Here is a 20,669-nt window from a genome sequence, read left to right as displayed (position 1 = left end):
GTGTGGCCTCATCCCGGGGAGGAAATAGCCGGCCTGTCCAGACTCCCTGCTGCTCCTTGTGCTGCGTAAGCACATGAGTCAGTGCCCTCGGGCCCCCACGGGGAGCGGGAGCACAGAATGGGGTGCCAGCAGCCACAATGCCTGCCCAACTGCGGAGTGGACCCACCCACAGGCCTTGGGGGCCCAGCACACTGCACCTCAAATCATGCACTGGCCCTCTCCTGGGTGGCACTTCTGTGGCCTTTCACCTTGGCTGTGCAGCCTGGCCACCCGGTGAACGATGAAACACTCACTGTGGAGACAGGTCAACCAGAGAGTGAGGCACTCACCCCCCTGGCCTGTGTCAGGAGGCGAGCAGGTCTATTCTAGAAGAAGGGAAGGGGCAACACTACATCCCCCCGCCACACACACCCTCCCCCAAGGGGCTCTGGGTCCCAGCAGCCACCAAAGTGCGTCTTTTCCAGTGTCCTGTCCCCAGAGCCCAAGCCCCTCTGCAGCCAGGATAAACTCGCTCACTGCGCATCCCCCAGCAAACCGACAGGGGAAGCCGCAGTGGGGCGGAGGGGACAGGAAGTTAGACCCCGACGAGCGGTGAGACCTGCTCACAGAGCCAGGCCCTGGATCCACCGGGAGGCCCAGGGCGTCCCCCACCCCTGACGGTGCCGACCTAGAAACAAGGAGCTTGTGCCTGCAGAGGGCGGCTCTGGATCACGGTCACACACACACACAGTGTCTCTGGATGGGTGGATACACACACTCAGTAAGTGGTTTGGCCTTTGCCCTGTTTGTGAGCTGTAGGCATTCATTATGGATTCTGAAAATTTTTAAGAGAAAGAAACGGCTTACACAGTACAAGCCGATTTATTTAAGGACAAATTGGCACAATGTTGCTACACGGATTGGTAAATGCTAAAACACCAGTAGGAAGGGAAGCCTCCACTCAATTCCCTAGCTCTTTGTGGGACCCCCAAGATGGTGCCAGCCCCTGTTCCCCCAGGAGCTTCCTGTAACCTTTGAAGCAATAAGGGGAGACTGAGGCAAGGGGAAGACCAGGGCAAGAGAGGCTGCCATTCCCGCCCTCCATCCCCCACCCCCAGCACACACCTCAGACTCGGGAAGGCCCTGAACCCAAAGTGATGCTGCTGTTTGCTCCGGGGTGGTCTGGGCCTCAGCCTCCCCTTCTGTAAAATGGGTGAATGAATGGTGAGTACGGTGAAGGGCGGTGGTGGATGGGCCCAGCGGGTGAGCGTGCAGCACGAGGCCGGCACCCAGAACAGTGGGTGGCTAACAGAGGGTACCTGCTTCTGTCTCCAGCTCTCGCCCACCCCGCCATCTGCCCGCCTGCCCCGGACTCAGATGACCACAGAGTGGGGGGCGCCCGGCCGCCGGCTCAGGCTGAGGGCTCTGGCTGCTGCGAGCAGGAGGGTGCCGCTGAGCACCTCTGAGGCGCACGAGCCCCAGGCCAGGGCCACAGACCAGCCAAAGCTGACACGGACGTCCTGCATGTGCCGGGCACCGTACTGGCGGGCTGTCTCGGAGAAGGCCAGGTCTGAGTATCTGACGTAGATGCTGACCCCTGCCAGGGTCAGGGCACCTGGGGAGCAGACAGGGTGACCATCGGTGTGTCTGCCTGCTGGGGGTACCTGCCCTACCTGGAACCCTAGCTAAGATGGTCCTGCAGACACGGCCTCGGGAGTCCCCGCCCACTGGCCTTTGGGGGAATGGAGGTTCCCACCAGTCCTCAAAATCCAGGACCTCCCCTCTCACAAAACCCCTTGCAAATAGCACCACCTGCACCCCCAACACATGGTCCCCACTCACTGCCCCCACATATGCAGCACGCTCCTGTATTCCTGAGTCCCCAGCACACGTGGGTGCACACACACACTGCTAGTGGCCTCTGCCTGCAGCTGGGGGGCTCAGCGCCCTGGCCAAGTACACCCTAGCTTCCTGTCCCTCGCAGCAAGCCCTCCCCACTTCACTGGGTCCTCTGGCCGAGCCTGTGTTCCCACTTCCAGAAGCCCTCTCCCTACCCGAGGTCTGAGTGGCAGGTGCTTCCTCTCTGCTCCCATAAGCCCCCATCCTTCCCCAGAGAAGGATGTGCTCCTCTCTGCGATCTCTGCGCAAAGCTTTCTTCAACAGAGTAAGATGGGCTTTGCACTGGGGACGGGTGCTGGGTGGCCCTTCGTCCGGCGGGTCAGGGAAGCAAAGAGCTAGGCACTGGGCCTTTTCCTGTCCACATGGGCTCAGGAGGACCAGCCCACATCCCGCAGCTGCAGGCTGATGTCACAGCCTACTCTCGGGGCCGACTCTGGGGAATGTGGGCCGGGGGCAGGTGGGCCCCGGTGCTCCCCCAGGCACTTCCCGGGTACATGGTGCTCCCTGTGGACACTGCGCAGGCAAGTGCAGGAGGCCAGCCAGAGTGGCCGCTTGGGGCCAGGTCTGGATCTCGCTAGGGCCTAGCGAAGCGGCATAGCCTGGGTCCCCTAATTGCCTGCCTCCCATCCTGGCCCTCTGCAATTCCCCTAGCCAGGGTCCCAAGTAGGGCAGGTACCCCCAGCAGGCAGACACACCGGGTGGCCACCTTGTCTGCTCCACTTGGTGCCCTGACCAAAGATGGGAAGCAGGGAGCGGGGAGGGGACTGACAGCCTCCAGCCCAGAGTGGGGAGGAGCGGCAGCAGAAGTTATGGATTTAATTTTGGGGAGGACGTGGAACACATTGAAAAAGTGGGCTCTGGGCCAGGGCCAGCGCCCAGCCGCGGGGCTGGCAGGCACCTCTCTCAGGCTTCCTTGGGGAGCTCTCATGCAGCTGGGTCCCCAGAAACTGACGCATCTGTCTCAGCCTGCAGTGGTCAGATCTGCTGGCCAGGTCCTGCTCATCCTGCCCACCAGCTGAGCTCCTCTCTAAGCTACCAGCTGTCTCCGTCCAGCCTGGCTGAGGACAGAACCTGCCAGAGCAGGAGGGACAGAGTAAGCTCTCAAGCTGGACCCCCCACCTGCCCCCCGGCTGGCACCAGGGCCTCAAGCTGGGGACGACAGGGGAACCCCAGGCCCTGTCCACCCCCATGTTCCTGTCTCAGGGGAAGCACCCCACCCACCCAGTGTCATCTTGGAACAATCTGTGTGCTCCCTTCTTGCAGTGCTGACGGGAGGGAGGTGTGGGGCCAGCGGGTCCTCAAGTGCCACAACCCTGACAGTAGAGCTGCTCTGGGACACCAGACCCACTCAGCCTGGCATGGGCTCTGAGGACTATCCCCAAGGAGCCACCGCCTGCTGTCAGCGACAGCCAGCTTTGGACAGGTGGGGGCACTGGGTAGGCGGCTGGGCCAGATGGCGCCCAAAGGCTCTGAAGGGGACCCCAGATGCAGGCCCAGCAGGGCACGTAGGTCCAGGGATCACCTGGGAGACTCTTGAGCCTCCCGGGCCTCGAAGCTCAATCCTGGGGCACCCCCACCCCTGGCCCTAACTCTGGGCCCACTTCCAGAGCCCCTGCCCCCAATGAGGAGCCTTCGCCTGCTGCAGCTCAGTCCCCAAGGTGGGCCAGGCCGAGGCTCAGCACAGCCCAGAGGGGAGCAAGGCACCGGCGGCAGGGAGGCGGCACCCCACTCCAGGACCTGTGGCTCCCATGGCCCCCAGACTCACCCCCCAACAAGAAGTAGCAGCCGGTGAAGAGCAGCAGAGGGACGCTCTGGGCCAGCGAGCCGAGGAGGCCACACATCCAGCCGATCACGATGAGGACGAGGCTCAGAGGCAGAACCACCATGACGGCTCGGTGCAGAGCTGCCGGGAGAGGGGGCTCAGGGCGCAGGTGGGGACCCGGACCTGCGCCCCAGGCAGGCCCAGGTGAGCGCTTCACAGCCTGTCTGTCTGGAGGTCCACCTTCGAGGACACACAGGGCCGCCCTGACGGGAGGAGGAGATGGATCACCGCCTCCCTCTGATGCCTGCATCTCCATGGTAACCGCCCAACCCTCCCAGTGGTCATCTCTTGTCCTGGCACAGGTTCCTGAGGCCCAAGGTGAGGGAGGCTTCCCCTGTACCCTCCCCAACATCCCAGCGCCTCTGGGGCAGCAGACACGTGCCCCCCAATCCACCAGGTGGGAGATGCCCTCCAGGTAGGCTCACTTGGAAACATCGAGTCTAGAAAGGGCACAGGGAGGGCAGGGAAGGCTAGGAGCCTGGTACTTGTGGTCATGAGCCAACAGCAGAGCACTGGGGCCCGGGACTAGCGAAGAAGGGTCTTCAATTATGTATGGAAATGTCTTCTGGGCCATGCAGGGTCTGGCTGGCCGTTCTGAGCCCAGCCTTGCCTGAGATTAAGGAAGGACAGCGGGAGACTGCACCCCAGGACTCACAGAGGAGGTGTCGCACTGAGGTGGAGACGTCCAGGCTCTCACTGGCAAAGGGGTCCATCAGAGGGATGCAGCTGTCCTGCCCTAAAAGCAGAAAGCATGCGAGCCTGGTGGGCGGGACACCTGTGGGCCACCACTCACCCTGCGCTTTCCTGAGATGGGCATACCCGCAGCACGCTGATGGCACTCTCCTGCCCCTGCCAGAGCCCAGGGGACCGACCGGTGGCCTCAGGGCCCCATCAGACTCTCCCCTGGAACTCGGAGCTGAAACTCCAATGGCTTTAGATGATAGGCTGAGACCTTTCCTATGTTTCTGCGATGTGCACATAACACCCGCAAGGCTGCCTGCAGGACGCCCTTAGGCCCGGGTCCCTGAGCTTGCTCAGGTGCCTGGATAGGGAAAGGGTGCGTGCAGCGTGGGCTCTGACGACCCCCCTCCACGCACCCCACCCACACGTGCACACACCAGCACACACGTATGCACATGCACACGTCTGTGTGGTACATGAACACACAGCTCGGTGCTTCCTCCCCAGCTGTACCGAGGAAGCCACCGTCTCTCACACACACACGCTCCTAGTCACCGACCCGTGTGCTCACACACTTCTCACTCTCTCACACACACACACACACACACACACACACAGACACATGCTCACATACCTCAGACTGCACTCACACATGTCGCTGCTCCCTGGCGCCTACGGTGCAGAAATCACTCAGGTTGGCCCCAGCCCGGTGAGGAAGGCTCTGGAAGCCCTCCAGCCTGCTGGTTCCCAGCACTGTCACAGGCGCCTGAGGGAACGCCCTCCTCTCTCCCAGCCCTGGCAGCCTCTGCACAGCTTTGAAACACACATGGCATCTGTTTTCTGCCCGTGTTTTCAGGCCATCAGGCGGTGGGGGGAGCAGGGGTCTTGCCCCCATGGTCCTGGCTGTGGCTGACTGGCGCGGAGGCGGGGGCAGGTAATGGGGCTGTTGGCAGACCCCCAGGGACTCGGACGATAATCAAGAACCACTCCTGGTCACTTGCATGAGGACACCCGGCCTTCCCGGAGGCCCCAGCTGCCCACATCTGCGCCTCCCTCCTCCACCCGCTTCCTGAGGAAGAACAGCAGGCCCTGCCCAAGCCTGTCCCTCCCTCATTCCTCTGACACGCCCCCCGCCCCCAGTCAGGGATCCTGAGAAGCATCATTCTCTCCCCAACTGACAGGCCAAGACTTCGAGACTGAAGGGGGACAAGGTCCCAGGTCACACAGTGGTGAGTGACAGAGCCCATGTGTGCCTCAGGGTCACCTGGTATCCACCAAGTGACGAACCACTGCTGCTAACAGGAGACGGCCCCTCCCCCCAACAGACGCGGCCAAGGGGCTGCCCAGCGGCTCTGCCCCAGAAGGTGACGTGTGCTCACACACTCACACATGTCGCTGACCAAGGCAGCCCAGGGTCCCTCAAACTCTCATTGCCCGCCCGTCCCCACCCCCCAGCCCCACCCCCACCCCTCCTGGCTCTGCACCAAGTCCCTTCCTCCTCTAACTCACCCTGCTTCGGGAAGGGGCAGAGATGGAAGAACGAAGGTGCTAGGAGGGAACCAGAGACCCCCTGAGGGCAACATGCGGGTGGGGGAGAACTCTGAGTGCTCCTCCGGCGGAGGGGCTGTGGGGATGTGGGAGGGGCCGGGCCAGGTCGCTGCCCTACCTGGTGCCCCACGTGCGCCTCCCCAGCCGCGTACCTTCGCAGATGTGCCAGAGCCCCGAGTGCGAGGAGAGCGGCCCGGGGAGCCCGGTGCGGTTGCCGGCGGCCGCCACCTCCAGGAGGTACCAGTAGTCGCTGCCCACCGCTGCGGCCAGCAGCGCGAAGCTGAGCAGCGCGCCCAGGGCAGCGCCCAGGAGCAGCGTGCCCAGCCGGGCCATGCGGGGCCGGGGCCGGGGCCGGGGCCGGGGCGGGGGCGGCAGAGCCGGCGCAGGGAGTGCAAGGAGCTGGGAGGTGAGGCGAGTCAGGGAGACGAGGGGAATCGGGGAGCTAGGAAGCCGCAGTGGTCCAGTGGTCGGGGTGCGGGAGGCGAGTGGGAGACGGAGGAGAGGGAGTCTTGAGAGCACGGAGTCGGGGCGCCGGGGAGTAGGGGAGCAGGGCGGGGGAGGGGCGCTGGGGGTCGCAGGGAGCCGGAGTGCGCGGGCGGTGCGGAGGTTCGTGAGGATCATCCGGGCACGGCGCCCCCACCGGCTGGCGATGCCCCTCGGGTTCGCAGGCAAATGGACCCCACCTCGCTGCGATGGCCAGCTCGCCACCCCTCTTGTCCCTGGACGCGCCGAGGACCTGGGTTCAAGTCCCAGCTTCCCCAACGAGCTGACCTGACCTTGGGTTCCGGGGCAAATTGTGTAATTTCTCTAAACCTCCCGTTCTTCAGCCACCGAATGGCCTGGCTGGGGAGGAGGAAGGCTGGGGCCTGAAGCTGCCCAGGACGGGGTCAGCAGGCTGCAGCCCCTCCCTGCTCTGGGAGCTCTAAGCTTGAGTCGTGGGAGGCAGCCCCCCTGGCTGGGGCACTCGGCCCGGGCTGGCCTTGTGGTCCTGGTCAGGTTCACAGAGCAGGACCAACCAGAGCGATCTATAGGGTGAAGTAGGGTAGGCGGGCTGGCCAGGGGGCTGCAGAGGGAAGAAGCTTTACTTTCATTAGCTCCTAATCACAAATGCCTTCTGGGACAAGGCCATCACTCACGTAGCAGACAGGCAGGAAGCACCTGCTGGGGCAGGTGTCAGGTGCTAGTGGGGTGGGAGGCAGAAGAGCCACAAAGGGCCTCTCCCAGGGCAGGCAGTGACACGCATGGTTGGGACAAGCGGGGGCTGTCAGAGTGGGACTCTGGGGTTTCACCTCCGGCCATGGGAAGGCCTTGCCTCCTCTCTGGGCCCCTCACTGCACAGAGCCTGCAGAGAAGGGCTCAGAGGCCGGAGGTCCACGTCCTCCGAGTGTGGCCCTTCTCAGACAAAGCAGTGAGACTTAGCATCATCCCAGAGTGTTCGTTGCAGCCCCTTTTTCTCTACCAGGCTCCTCTCAGTTTGTAAAAGAATACAGTCAGTAAAAGCAATCGCAGCAAAATTGTTGAAACGGTACTTCAAATTGCACTCAGACAGAGCGCTGGGAAGTGTTTGGGTCTCGTATAGGCCGGCCATCTTTCCACACCTGCACCCAAGGCTGGGTTGGGGCAAGCGGGGGTGCCCAGGGGCTTCCTGGCGGTGGCAGTGGCAGCGTCAGCGGCCTCTGTGCCTGACAGCCCTGCCCCCAACCACTGCTCTGGAAGCCAGGTGGCAGCCAGGGGCCCTTCTCTCTAGGGCGCCCTGGGCCTGGAAGGTGAAAGGAGACAGACAGGGAAAAGTATCGATGAAAGCAGAAGGAGGGGGACTGGGGAAGGAGGGGAGCGTGGGGTTGGGGCGGGGCTTCTGTGGAGCACGGCTGTGGCCTCTGATTACGGCTGGGGAGACAAGGGTGAAGAATGACCGCATTTGCCCACAATATGAAAGGATCAGCATGGCTTCATTTGGGTCAGAACCTTTTGTGTGTGTTTAAGGAATGAACCGAGAGACTAGTCAGGGGGAACCCCTTTCTGGCTGCATGCTCACATGCTTGCTCCCGGCGACACTCCCCCTCGGCCTGAGCTGGGATCCCCTTTGCACCCCATAAAACTTAAACGAGACAGGATCCGGCTGTCAGAGCATGGGCGTGTTCGAGGCCAGTTATTGCAGGGCGGTACATCAGTGTGTCGGAGTAGCCACCCCCCACCCCCCACAGGTAGGTAGGTGGCCAGGTTAGCAGTCTGCACCCCATCTGCTTTCAAGCCCCGGTTCAGACGCGCAGTCGGAGCCACTGACCGGACTGTCCCTTAGGCAGTGGGCGCTGGTCCTTGACAGGCTTCTTTGATGAATTCCGCCAGTGTACTTCCCTTGAGATGCACCCAAATCACACCCTAGCCCCGTTTTGACAAGGTGCCACTTTAGAATGACCCACTATTTTTCATTTTTCATCCTCCTTTCATCAACTTGCAGCCCATAATTAGAGCCATCAGTGGGCCACTTGGCGAGCACCAGCCTGTCAGGGCCCTTCAAAGCCAGCATCAGACCACGACTGCCAAAGTCAGGGGCAGGAGTGATCTTGTGATGGAAGAAATTCCAACTATAAGTGACAGGAAACAGGACTGTGCCCAAGCCGCTTTGCTTTAAACTTACATTCAACCAACTGGACAGCAGCTGGAAGAACAGTGTGCCTGAGCCCGGGAAGGCCTGGAGCAGACCCGTCTCCTGCTACAGGCTGAAGACTCGCTGTAGAACACAGCATGTTGTCCAGAGGTAGCTGAAACCGTTGGCAAAATCACAGAGCAGGTCAGCACCCGCGACACTGCACCTCCGCTCACGGCACTTGGCAAACATCCTCCACAGACCGCGAACTTGCTACCTTACCCAGCAGGTGCACTCACCGGGTTACCCAGGTGTGCTGTAAAGCTCATCCATCCTGGGAGACTCGAGACACTGTTCTAGCCCCAGTGACCATCCCAAAGGGTTCTCCGAGGGCTGAGGTCACAGCTTGGAAGCCCAGCTGATCTCCTTTGTGAGACGTGGCCCTGACCAGGAGGCAGCCACACAGCTGAGAGTTCTCAACCCCAAGAGCTAACAGGTCTGGGGAGGGCTCATCACCACACCTGGCAATCCCTGACCGGACTTTGCTAACAGGGAAGCAGGAAGGTGGCCCCGATGCCACCCTGTGCCATCGGGGAGGCACCTGCGCCCTGGAATCGACTGCTCCCCCTGCCTGGCGCACCTTTCCTTTCCTTGTCCCCCTCCTGGTGGCCCCCCTCTTGTTCCTGGACACTCAGTCCTGTCCTGCTGCCACTCAAGGCGGAGTTCATCGTTTCTGTTCCTGCAGATCCGCGCCACTCACATGGCTATTGCTGGCCTGTCCTCCCACCATTCAGAAAATGGGGACGCTGAGCTCATTGTGGGAGTCCGAGTACCCTGGGCTTCAGTGACTGGACACAGCACCTGGCACGCAGTAGGTGCTCAAGCAAGTGTCTGAGTGAAGGACAGATAAACGTCACCACCCTGGGGACAAGGTGGGAACCCACCCCAGAAGCCAAGGTCCCAGTTTGGTCCCCACCAGCTGAAAACAGGCTCAAAAAGGCTGTTGACCGAGCCTAGTGGAGAGAAAACCTCCAGCCCAGCTGGTTCTTTGCTCTAAGGGCTTGATTCCCCCAGGGCAAGACAAGAAGTCTTTCTTGATGGAGGCAAGACTGGCTCCAAGCCAGGTGACGGCACCGCTCACCCCTTCCCAGCTCAGACCTTAGATGCTGAAAGCGCGTGTGGACATAGTTACAACAGGGGAACCGGCAAAGGGTTCTTTACACTATCTTTACAACTAATTTCCCGTGACTCTCAGTTCAAAACCCAAAGCTGAGAGGTTGCACCGTGAGACTCAATGGCGCCGCGGGGAGGCAGGTTCCACCTCCGAGGGACAAAGGCCTGTCTGGTGACAAAGCTGAGATGGAATGTGGACGGTGTAGACAGCCCTGGCTCTGGAGCCAGGCAGTTGCCCATGGCCACACCCGAGGCTGAGGGCCCAGCTCTGGGGCCAGACTGCCTGGGTTCAAACCCCAACCCTAATACTGACTAGTTGCATGATCTCGGAGAAGCTATTTCACCTCTTACAGGTCTCCATTTCTGCACCAAAAAATGCAGAGATCACATTAGACATTTTGGCAATTGGGAGTTACTTCTGAGCACAACCTGCGAAAAATGTCAGCACCCCAAGGGGGTGCTCCTCTGCCGGTGGTGGCTGTTCTCGGCACCCGACTTTCAGTCAGGCTGGCACTCTGCTTTCCACGGCTGGAGACAGATGGATTTGGATTCCGAGGCTGGCCCGTTGGGCTCCAACGCAAGTCACAGCTCTGGTGGCGCCTGCGAGCCACGCACTTACCACCGTTTCCCGTCTCCCACCTGACCTGGAAACCGGAGTGAACACAGATTGGAAAGAAGGGCAAGGCTGCTGGCCTTGGCAGCGGCCTCAGGCTCAATTCATGGATGTCTGTTGCGCTTTCCAGCCGGCCATCATCATGGGCCAACGGTTTTTAGAAAATCCGTTTCTGGGAAGAGGACGCGTGGACGATGCGCTGCCCCTCAGCCTTGCTCCGCGGCACCTCCCAAGGCCGAGAACCGCACTACCCACCGAGCAAAGGGACTGAGCACAGAAACAATTTTTCTCAGCTTCTCCCCAAAGCAGGTTGGTAAGGACCAGCTATTAAAGCAAAGTGTCCACTTACAGACTGGCACGAGTATCAAAAGCAGCAGTTTAGATGAGTAGAGAGGCTGCGGTGCTTTTTTCCCCCAACAAAACCGCTGCGATATTCTCCACGCTTAGAAGAAAATATAATACATTTCTGAGATGCAGCAGGAAAACCTAAGCCCAAGGGGATTTTTCACAGCTGGTTTGTACATGGAAGGAGTCCCGACGACACACAAGAGTGGGTCTGGGGCTCAATGGCTCTTGCAGAGGCCGAGCTGGCTGTCTGCCCAGACGCGTCCCTCCCACCGCAGGAAGGATCAGTTGGCAGGCTACGGAACCATGAAAAGCTGACAACATTTTAAAAACGCAGCAGGGCCCTCAGCCGTGTTTGAAATGAAATGGTCTTTATTTTCCGGAAACAACCAAGATGACCTCCAGGTTTCCAGCAGGACTCTAACAATCCAGCCTACAGCTTAATTTCACGGAGCAGGGCAAAATCACATCTATCATCTTAACATCAGGCTTCGGCCCTGCGTGAGCGGCCTGGGGAGGAAAGCGGAGGCCCTGGCGTGGCCAGCCAATGCTGTGGACAAGGGTGTCACAGCTCTGGGGACAGGGCCAATCAGGGCTGACAGCGCCTGCAGCTGCTCACCACACCCCACAGCTCTGAGGCAAGTCATTTAAAAAGGATTCAGCCCACCGCAGTGTTCTCGGCGTGGGAGCAGCCAGTGCGTCCGACGGCTCACTGGGGCTGTCTCATCGTGCAGCAGTTTCGTAAATGAGTTTCTGCTCCTTTCTCTCTGAAGCCACCTAAAGTTCACATCAGTTTCCCCAATGACAGAATGGCTGTGTGCTCACAGTCAATTCTACTCTGTGCGACTCTGAAAAATAACAACTCACACAAAATAAGAAACCAGCAGTGAGGAACCTCAGGAGGGGCTAAGGGCGTGGTCTCGACCCCCCCCTCGTCATAGTCACGTATCTGCAATAAGAGGAGCCAGCTGGGGCAGCGCCGGTTTTATAATCCCCGAGTTACAGGTGAGGAAACTGCAGTTCAGGTGCAACAAGCCCCAGGCCAGCATCCAGTCAGACAGGGCACCACCAGGGGGGTAGCACCCGAGAGGCCCAGAGCGCGAGTCCCACACCTTCTCCAGCACGACTGCTCAGACTCTCTGCTAGACCTTCTGCAGCTGAAACGCAAACATCACTGGATTGATGCTCTTGTAAGATTGCAAACAACATAAACAAGTTATCTATTTTAAAAACTTTCCCCAAAGAGGTTTTCCAACATAATTTTTAATCAATTTATTCCATTGCCAGCCTTTAGGGAGAGTCATATTAGAAAGACGGGTGAACTATCAGCCACCTAATCCACATCATTAATGGGAAACAGCTATTTGCAGAGCTGGAAATAAGACCAGGAACTTCCGCCATGGGTTTTCACCCCACCCCTGCCCGCCCCATTAGTGGGTGACAGCCCGTCCAGAGCCGGCCTCCCCCGGAAGAATCCACTCGGACTGCACTCTTCCAACCAGAGAAGAGGAGGCAGTGAGCGGCCCCCAGACAATGCCGCGTCTGGCATTAAGGACCTTTTCCTCGTCTGTTTTAGAGAAATGCTGCCACCTTGCCATGTGCCCGCTGGAGCTGAAGGATCTTCAGCTGGCCTCAAAGCACGAGGCCAGCCTGACTCAAGACACCCGTCCTGCTCCGTGCCGCCCAGCTCTCACCTTCCATCACAGGAAGGGCTCTGGCGCACAGTGCATCCTGAGGCGGCTTGAGGCCCGATCCCACTAGTTCTCCCTCTGTGGCCTTGAAGATTACAAAATGATGGAATAGGTGAGGAAACCCCTTAACACACAGCATATTCAGAGGTTTGGCAGGTAAAAGCATGGTCGCAGGACCTGCATGCATCAAAGTCAGATAATACAGAGTATTGGGAACACAAGAAATGCACTGTAAATTTAGATTATGCAAATAAAATTTAAAATGGATCCTTAATTCTCTATTTGTTCAATAACAATGGACCTGTGATTGCATTCACATCAAATCTCAGGCTTGACAGCTAGTCAACATGAAGCCCAGACACTCCACTGTGGAAGGAAGGGCTCTACCCATGTGACCAAACTTCTCACCTTCCCACCCTGGCAAGTCCAGGAAACAATAAAGCAAAAACTACCAAAGGAAAAAGAGAGAGTCCATCACTGCACTCAGCGATACCAGATGCAAAGACAGAAGTAGCGCCTGGCACCACTTCCAAGAAAAGACAAAAACACAGTTTAAATATTCTCATTTCAAAACGTTGACGTTCTCCTTTTCTAAGGCACTGTTAAGGGGTCCCACAGAAAAGCTGGAAACACTGGGGACCGTGCCTTGGCAATGACACATTCCACTCGGGCCAGGAAGTGTGGCGGAAGGCGTCACTCCATGCCAGCCAGCTGCTCAATGGCACAGCGTACTTTCTTTGCAGTATCTTCAAATTCTTTCTGCTTATTGTTGGTTTCCTTTGCCTGGAAGTAAAGAACAGACCCATGAAACCAAAACAAGAGCTTCCATATCACACCCTGTGGGCAAGATCAGGAAGGACGAGGTCCAGAGTGGCATCCGGCTCGGGGTTACCCAGCGAGCCTGGCAGAGCCCTGCCCCCATCACCCTGCCTGCGTCAGCCGCTCCTACAGGGAAAGTCCTGAGCCCCCCGCCCCCGGTCCAGCTGATGAGACCCTGTCAAGCATTACTTTCTCCTGAAACACAAAAACCTTCATCTCCAGTGCTCTCTGGATCTGGCTTTCAACCTTTCATTCTGCTAAGTGCTCTCTCCAGAGGAAAAAAATGACAATCACATTAGCAAATTCAGGGACTTCCTTCCCTATCCTACTTTTTATTCTCCTTGATTTCGCTGTCACATTAAAAAATAAGCAGAACTTTGTGGAGATAAGTCTGTTTTCTAATAAGAAAAGCGATAATGGCTAACATTTTAAAAATTACTTTTCAATATGTACTTTTTTGTGTCTTAAACTTTGCCCCATGTATAAGGCTTACGTATTTTAAAATTATTAAAAGAAATTTAATTTAAAAAATAATAAGCTGGAAGAACGAGAGAAAGCAGCACCTCACGGATAACAGTGCACCTGGAGATGAACCACTGCAGGCCCGCGGCCTCGCGTCACATGTGTCACTGATGTGTGACGATGGCCACGGCCTTGGAAAACATATCTTTTATTTACTTTTCTTCTTTTTCAAAAAAGCCTAAGATTAATTAAGACCCTATGTACACAGGCTATAATCTAATCACCATCACAACACCGAGGTCAACAACTTCATTTCACACATTTTCTAATAAAGGAGGTTGAAACAAACAAGAAACTCACTATTGAGAAACATAATAAAACTCACTGAGCCAAACTCCTGCCATCAGGGGCTCATGACTCACGACTCAGTTCTCCTTCTAGAGCTTCACTCTGATTTCGTTACAGGTGTTCACAAACGAGTCTTACACAGAAGCTTCTCTCCTTGTCCCATATTGCTTATTCCCTGAACTGATTTCTTTTCAGATTGGTTCTAACTTATTTTTATTCAAAAGACGGAGGCAGAGATGCAGGAGCAAGAAGCGAGTCAGGGCACGTGGGGCTCGCAGGTTACACCCCTACACCGCTCTCCCTCCGCAGCGGCACCCCCGTCAGGGCCAGGCGGGCTGCCTGAGCGGTGACCCTGTCACACCCAGCAGCAGCAGCAGCGTCTCCCATTTAAATCTGGGGTCTCAGAAATTCACAGTACAGCAGAAAACAACAATATCCGTTCCTCGTCTTCAGTATTTGCACACATTATTTCATCTGGTTTCTTAAAAAAAAAATGTCTGATGGGGCGGGGGGTTGACACAGTGTGAGGGATATAAATGATAAATGTCTAACTATTACTTTGTTTTGTGCACCTGAAACTAATAATAAAAACAAAATGTCTGATAAACTACTACTGTCTTAAATTATGCGGCACAATCACGTAACTGACTCCCAACCCATTTACCCCTACAAAACAGATGAGGCTCGCATGGCAGCCCTCCTCACGGGGCGAGGGACCCAGTTTGCCCGCGGGGTACCCCGTGTGACGCACCCAGGCCTCTGATCTTGCCCACTCCCGCACTGGCTCTGACCCCGGCATTGGCTCTGACTGGCTCTGTCATCCATTCACACCAAGACACCAGGGGACCTGGTTTTGTATCAGTAACAAGTTATTTGCAACAAACCTCACAACTGCTTGGCACTCTAAAACAGCCCTGTCCCACAGAACTCTGCAAGGACGAAAATGTTATCTGCACCGTCCAGAAGAGCAGCCTCTGGCCACGTGTAGCTACTGAGCAGATAAAATGCTGCTGGTGAGACTGAAGGACTGAATTCTAAAGCCTTGTTAAGCTGAACAGCCACAGGTGGCCGGTGGCTGCAGTAATGGACAGCACAGCTCTAAGACGTCACAACAGCAGAGGCGGGGGCCACAGACTTAAAGACAAAAAAAAAAAGCTTTCTGTTGCGCAAGTTTTATATACCAGTTACAGAAAGTATGACTAGCTTAAACTTTCTATTCTTCATTAAAATATATGAATTTTAAAATGCTCTGGAAGGAAATACACCAGATAGTTAGCAGTGGTCACCTGACATGGGGAGGAAGGGCTTTGGATTCTTCCTTATAGAAGCTTATGCTGTTTGCTTTGTAATTAAACAAATTAATAAAGACTAACCCATTGTTTTAAAGTATTCTGTATTCTGACGTAGAGAGAACAAAAAATAGTTGCAAAATGAATGCTGTCCCCCAGACCAGGTGACAGCATCTCCTGGGGGGCTTCTTGGTCAGGAAGGAGCGCTCCTTTGTCCCCTCTCCCAACAGGCTGCCTACTTCCGCCAGCAGACCTCAGGGTCCACACAGTACTCCGAACACACGTGTTTGGGAACTGGACTGTCACAGCTGTAATGTCTTCCTACTTGGTGTAACTACGTACCCTGTGGACTTCTCAGAGTCATCCGGCTTCAGCCTCACTCCCACCTTCCTCCTGCTGGCTCAGGTGCAGCTTTGTCACGACCGCTCCCTGAGCACCCAAAGCTGCTCTCACCTATGGCGGGGTCGGCAGGTGACAGCCCGCAGGACACATCCCCCCAGCCCATGGCCTGTTCCTCGTATAGCCATGGGGCTAAGAATGGTTTTTCCATTTTTAAACCCTTGGGAAAACACAAACAAAGAACAGCTCACAGAAACCACGTGGCCCACGAAGGCTAAACTGCAGAAGTACGCTGATCCTGACCTGGAAGGCTCTCCCTGGGCCACTCCCCAATCCCCACACCGCAGTTCCCGAGACATGTCGAGTAAGGAGCTCTTCCACACCTTGCTTTACTGACCACCGATTCTGCCCCCTTCCTGACAAAACCAATTGTCCTTAGCATTTAAAAGTTACTAAACTGGACAGAATTATTTCATACTGATCTCCAAAAAGGAATACAATTTTCAAGCGAAAAAGGACCTCAGGAAACTGGGGGTGGAGGGGTCTGTCCTCCATTTGGCAGCAAGGCTAGCCGAATCTCACAACGTCTGCGAGTGGCTACCACGATGGCAAGACCCCCACCCAGTGCACTGCTAAAGATATTAAACACCTAATATTTATTCTGTAGGGCAACCAGATTGAGCAAATAATTACAGAGGATGCCCAGTTAAATTTGATCTTCATATAAACTAGTAATTTTTTTAGTAAACACCCACACATAATGTGATACATGCTAAAAAATTATTCCTCATGTATCTGAAATTCAACTGGGGGTCCTGAGATTCAACTGGGGTATCTGAGATTTAACTGGGGGTCCTGGTCCTCTCTGGCAACCAGACTGATGGGGAGCCTCCCCTTTGGGGACGCATGGCTTCACTCGCACAATCTCCCACTGACCGAGTCCGTCTGTCCAAGAGTCCAAGTCCACCTGCAGAAATCCCTTCAAGGTCTAGGTTGGACTGGCACCTCTTTTTCCCAATATATGTAACGTCCTTTCCCCAATACATGCTCTACTAAGTGTCCCCAAACCCTGTTGCCACCACCGCTAACACACGAACCTCACTATATAAATGACTCCCATCTCAATTGTCACCGAAGGCAGGAATAGCAGCCTAAACCTCACTGTGTCTGTCCCACCACCAGAGGGAACCTCACTCACACTCACCACACCTTTACCGAGGGACACATTTTTCTGACTGCACAACCCCAAGACCGCACTCCAGGAGAGATGTTTTCCTGTCCTTTTCTATCCTCACACACACACCTGAGGGTCTTAAAAAATGCTTCCAGAGGAAGAGTCCACCCAGCCTTTGTGAGGGGCTGGAGAGTTTAGTATTGAAGCTGCTATGCAGGGCGCCGCTCGGCTCTTACTCCCCATAATACATACAATTTTGTTCTTGGCTCTTTCTTTGTCCAGTCTCAAAAATTCCCCGAGGGTTAATTCTTCAAACTGCTTCTTGACAGAAAGGAAAGCACAACCAGATGAATGCTTTTTGTGTTCCTCTCTAGAAAAATCAATATAGGAGCACGTCAACAGAGAAAAGCTGGTGCAGGGAGAAAAGCAACAGTTCATTATCAATAGCCGCCTCCCCACCACCCACTCCCAGTGTCAGACACCCCCTCTCTGCTTCAGGGGCCACGTATGACGTCCGAAGCAGATGTTAACAGTGCCAGGTCCCCACAGCTCGTCCTAGCACCTCCGCTCTGTGTGGACATCTGCCCCATGTCCTTGCGCTGATGATACACTTTGCCTGGAGTCCTTTAACAGTTAGTAGGAAAAGTGTCACACGTTGTAAGTCCAGAGCTATCACATGTGAAATCCCTCTAAAATCCTCAAGGACTGAGGACTGTTTGAAGCAATCTCTTGTCACTGGAATTGTTACGTAATCTACTGGTTCGGAATAAGGACACGCTGGCCAGGCTTCTGCCGGGAACCCCAGTGCTTCACGGCATCCCTCTGCCTGGGGAATAAGCCCCGTAGAGCAGACAGCGCAGGACGACTGTGCTACCGGGATGGACACAGCCACTCAAAGTCCAAAAGGACGGTCGGTCAACAGCAACTCGAATCTGAAAATGTTACAGCACTCAGCACTCAGAAATCCACTCCCAAGAACACAATGGGTAAACACCCAGCGATTCCTGTCATGCTCACCACGCCATCCAGTCAATACTGGGCACTAACACCAAACACATTAGGAAAAACAGCCCACTATCCTGGCCAAGGAGAGAAACAACTCGGGTGATTCTCTCGGGACAAAAATTAAAGTCGTGGAAACAATCGATTCTGCCGGGATAACAAAGCGAGAAAGGAATGTGGCGTTACATTACGGGAGAGACAGCTGTCACCGTCTATCCGAATATGCGTATACAGAGAATTTAGAAAAAAAAATAATTGGTGCCTTAAAGAACAAAATCCAAAACACTGAAGGGTACCACTTTTTACGGGTGGTTTTTGTGGTGTGTGAATTATAGCCCAACAAAGCTTTAGATTTAAAAACCCTAAAAGGAGAAACGCACGGGGACATCCCTAGGTCACAACAAGATCTATATTCTGTGGAACCTGAAAGGCTTCAGGTAGGGTACCTACAACAATTGGCCTCTCTTCAACATGCAGCCGGAAGGACATCTGGCCAAATCAGGTTAATTGGGGTGAAAGCATCACCGAGGCACCAGCACAGACAATCCGCCATTCGCAACAGCTGCTTAGGGCTCAAAATGCCGTCGGAAAACCGTGGCTCCCTCACTAAGTGTCTTGGAAATGCAGGTCGTTTTCCCGAGCTCAGCGCAAAAAAGCCGCTCCGGCTGGAGCCGGGGCATCCGGGACGGCCGGCGAGGCTGGCCCGGGTACTTACACGGGGTCGTCATCTGGCTCCCAGCCTTCCAGCTCCTTGAAGCAGAAGAAACATTGGGCCAAGTCGGGCTCGTTCTCAGTGGGGCAGTGGATGAAGCCGGCCGCCGCCATCTGCGAGGGAGAGCACACCTCAGACCCTGGCAGGGACGCGTCCCGGGAGCCCCGGCGGGAGGAGTCGCCCCCAGTCCCGGGAACCCACAGAGGAGTCGCAGCCCTGGGAGACGGGTCACCAAGGGCGGGGCTCTGGGACTGGGCGGCCAGGCCTGAGGCCCGGTGGGGGGGGCAGGGGCCCCGGGAGGCCGCGCGCTCTTACCCGTTCCGGTGTGCAGGCGCAGCCCTCCAGGAAAGGCCAGTTCTTGAACGTAGAGACGCGGTGGTCTTTGAGATAGAGCTGCCAGGCCGGGGGCAAAGACGGGGCTCCCATTGCACCGCCGCCGAGCGGTGCCGTGATTCAAATCCGGCGGTTGGCGACCGCCGCGGGGCATGTCGGGAGCGCCCGGCTCCTGGGCTGTCCGCCCGCAGCATTCTGGGAGTACGAGGCTGGGAGGCGCGGGGCGTGCTGGGAGTTGTAGTCCTCCCGCCGCTTGATTCGGCTCCTGTGCCCTGCGCACCTAGCAGTCTTGGTCCGGCGCTCGCCCCTTCCCAAGCTTAGCTCTTGCAAAGAGTGCTGGGGGAGAGGAGCTGACGATGGGCTGAAGTCTCTGTATTGATTCAAAGAGTGGCCCTTGTTGAGTACATATGTATTAAGCCCTTTCAGCCTGCAAACTCCAGTTTGTTTTTGTTGGCGCTCCACTCCTGGAACCCTCTAGTACCAGCTCCCTGCCCTTGTCAAGCAGGCTGGGTTATAAAGTGTACAGAGAATCGTCCATCTAAAGGCCGCGCATCCGTCAGGGAAAAGATGTTGCATAGGTGAAATCCACAGCTAAACTTCCACCCTTGCTCTAGTGAGCTACCGTGTTTCCCAGAAAATGAGACCTAGCGGGACAAATCAGCTCTAATGGGTCTTTTGGAGCAAAAATTAATATAAGACCCGGTCTTATTTTACTATAAGGTCTTATACAATAATATAATATGATATGATATAATATATAATACCGGGTCTTATATAAGACCAGGTCTTATATAATTAATGTATAATATAATATAATAAATTGGGTCTTATATTATTTTTTGCTCCAAAAGACGCATTAGAATTGATTGTCTGGCTAAGTCTTATTTTCTGGGAAATACAGAATTAATTCGTCTGTTATCAAGTGTTTTCACTGAACCTTCTTGGAAGTCCAAAAAAATGACATTTGGAGCTTTATTCTTTCCTTTTCTCCAGGATTCCTCCAGAATTAGATATCCCTTCAGGTCAATAGCTAGAGCTCTAACTATGCTGCAGCATCCAGATACTTATTCAATCCTGTCCCTTTTGATGGGCCCTCAGGTTTCTAATTTTGTGCTATTACAAATAATACTACAATAAATACTTTGTATGAATATCCTTGTGTCCTGGTACTTTTACTTCCATAGGCTAGATTTCTAAATGTGGATTTCTAGGTCAAATGTGCTTCTAACATGTTAACACGTAGTGCCAGATTATTTTCCAAAAAGCTGCAGCAGTACTCATTCCATCTGCCATGACTGTTTCCTTGCCAGCACTAAATATTTAAATTGTTGCCGACACGTATTTTTGGTACACTTATCTACTGAGTTGTTTCTCTTTTCCTTATCAAGTTTTAGGCGGTCATAGTTATATGATATTAGCCTTTTAGCTGTTGTGGATTGCAACTTGTATTTTATAGATGAGAAAACTGAGGTGTGTGCAGCATAAGTGATGTCCATAGAGGTCACAGGGGCATCAGAGCTGTTAAAAAAACAAAGCTCAGCTGAGTAAATTTGAAGATCTAATTGGCTTTATTAAATGATTCATGAATCTGACATCCTCTCTTCTAAGAAACAGAGAGACACTCCCAGGAGTTATATGAAATGGAAGGCTTTTATAAAAAAGAGGGTGTGGGGGAGGGGGGTTATCACCTTGTGAGGGGTATAAATGATAAATGTCTAAGTATTACTGTGTTTTGTGCACATGAAACTAATAATAAAAAAGAAAAACAAAAAAGAAATGATAGAATTGACTAAAGAAAAAAATAACACTACAGAAATCAGTACTTCCACTGATCAGAAAATGCCACTACTAAT

General features: G+C 55.0%; 2 protein-coding genes across 2 annotated transcripts; both read right to left on the bottom strand.

The window, feature by feature from the left end:
- Positions 1–992: 992 nt before the first annotated feature.
- Positions 993–6,262, bottom strand: TMEM235 (transmembrane protein 235). The gene is made up of 4 exons (XM_033091117.1): positions 6,082–6,262; positions 4,356–4,436; positions 3,644–3,781; positions 993–1,594 (listed from the first exon to the last, which is right to left on the bottom strand). The coding sequence occupies exons 1-4, from the start codon at positions 6,260–6,262 to the stop codon at positions 1,353–1,355; spliced, it is 642 nt and encodes a 213-aa protein (XP_032947008.1). The 3' UTR covers positions 993–1,352.
- A 6,759-nt stretch (positions 6,263–13,021) lies between these two features.
- BIRC5 (baculoviral IAP repeat containing 5) lies at positions 13,022–18,974 on the bottom strand. The gene is made up of 4 exons (XM_033091681.1): positions 18,799–18,974; positions 18,487–18,596; positions 17,022–17,139; positions 13,022–13,121 (listed from the first exon to the last, which is right to left on the bottom strand). Exons 1-4 carry the CDS (start codon positions 18,907–18,909, stop codon positions 13,032–13,034), a joined length of 429 nt encoding a protein of 142 aa, XP_032947572.1. The 5' UTR covers positions 18,910–18,974; the 3' UTR covers positions 13,022–13,031.
- Positions 18,975–20,669: the final 1,695 nt, after the last annotated feature.

This window comes from Rhinolophus ferrumequinum, chromosome 21 (genome assembly GCF_004115265.2).
Source record: "Rhinolophus ferrumequinum isolate MPI-CBG mRhiFer1 chromosome 21, mRhiFer1_v1.p, whole genome shotgun sequence".
Classification (NCBI taxonomy): domain Eukaryota; kingdom Metazoa; phylum Chordata; class Mammalia; order Chiroptera; family Rhinolophidae; genus Rhinolophus; species Rhinolophus ferrumequinum.
Note: the sequence above shows the minus strand (reverse complement) of the source record. Positions and strands in the feature narration are given on the sequence as shown.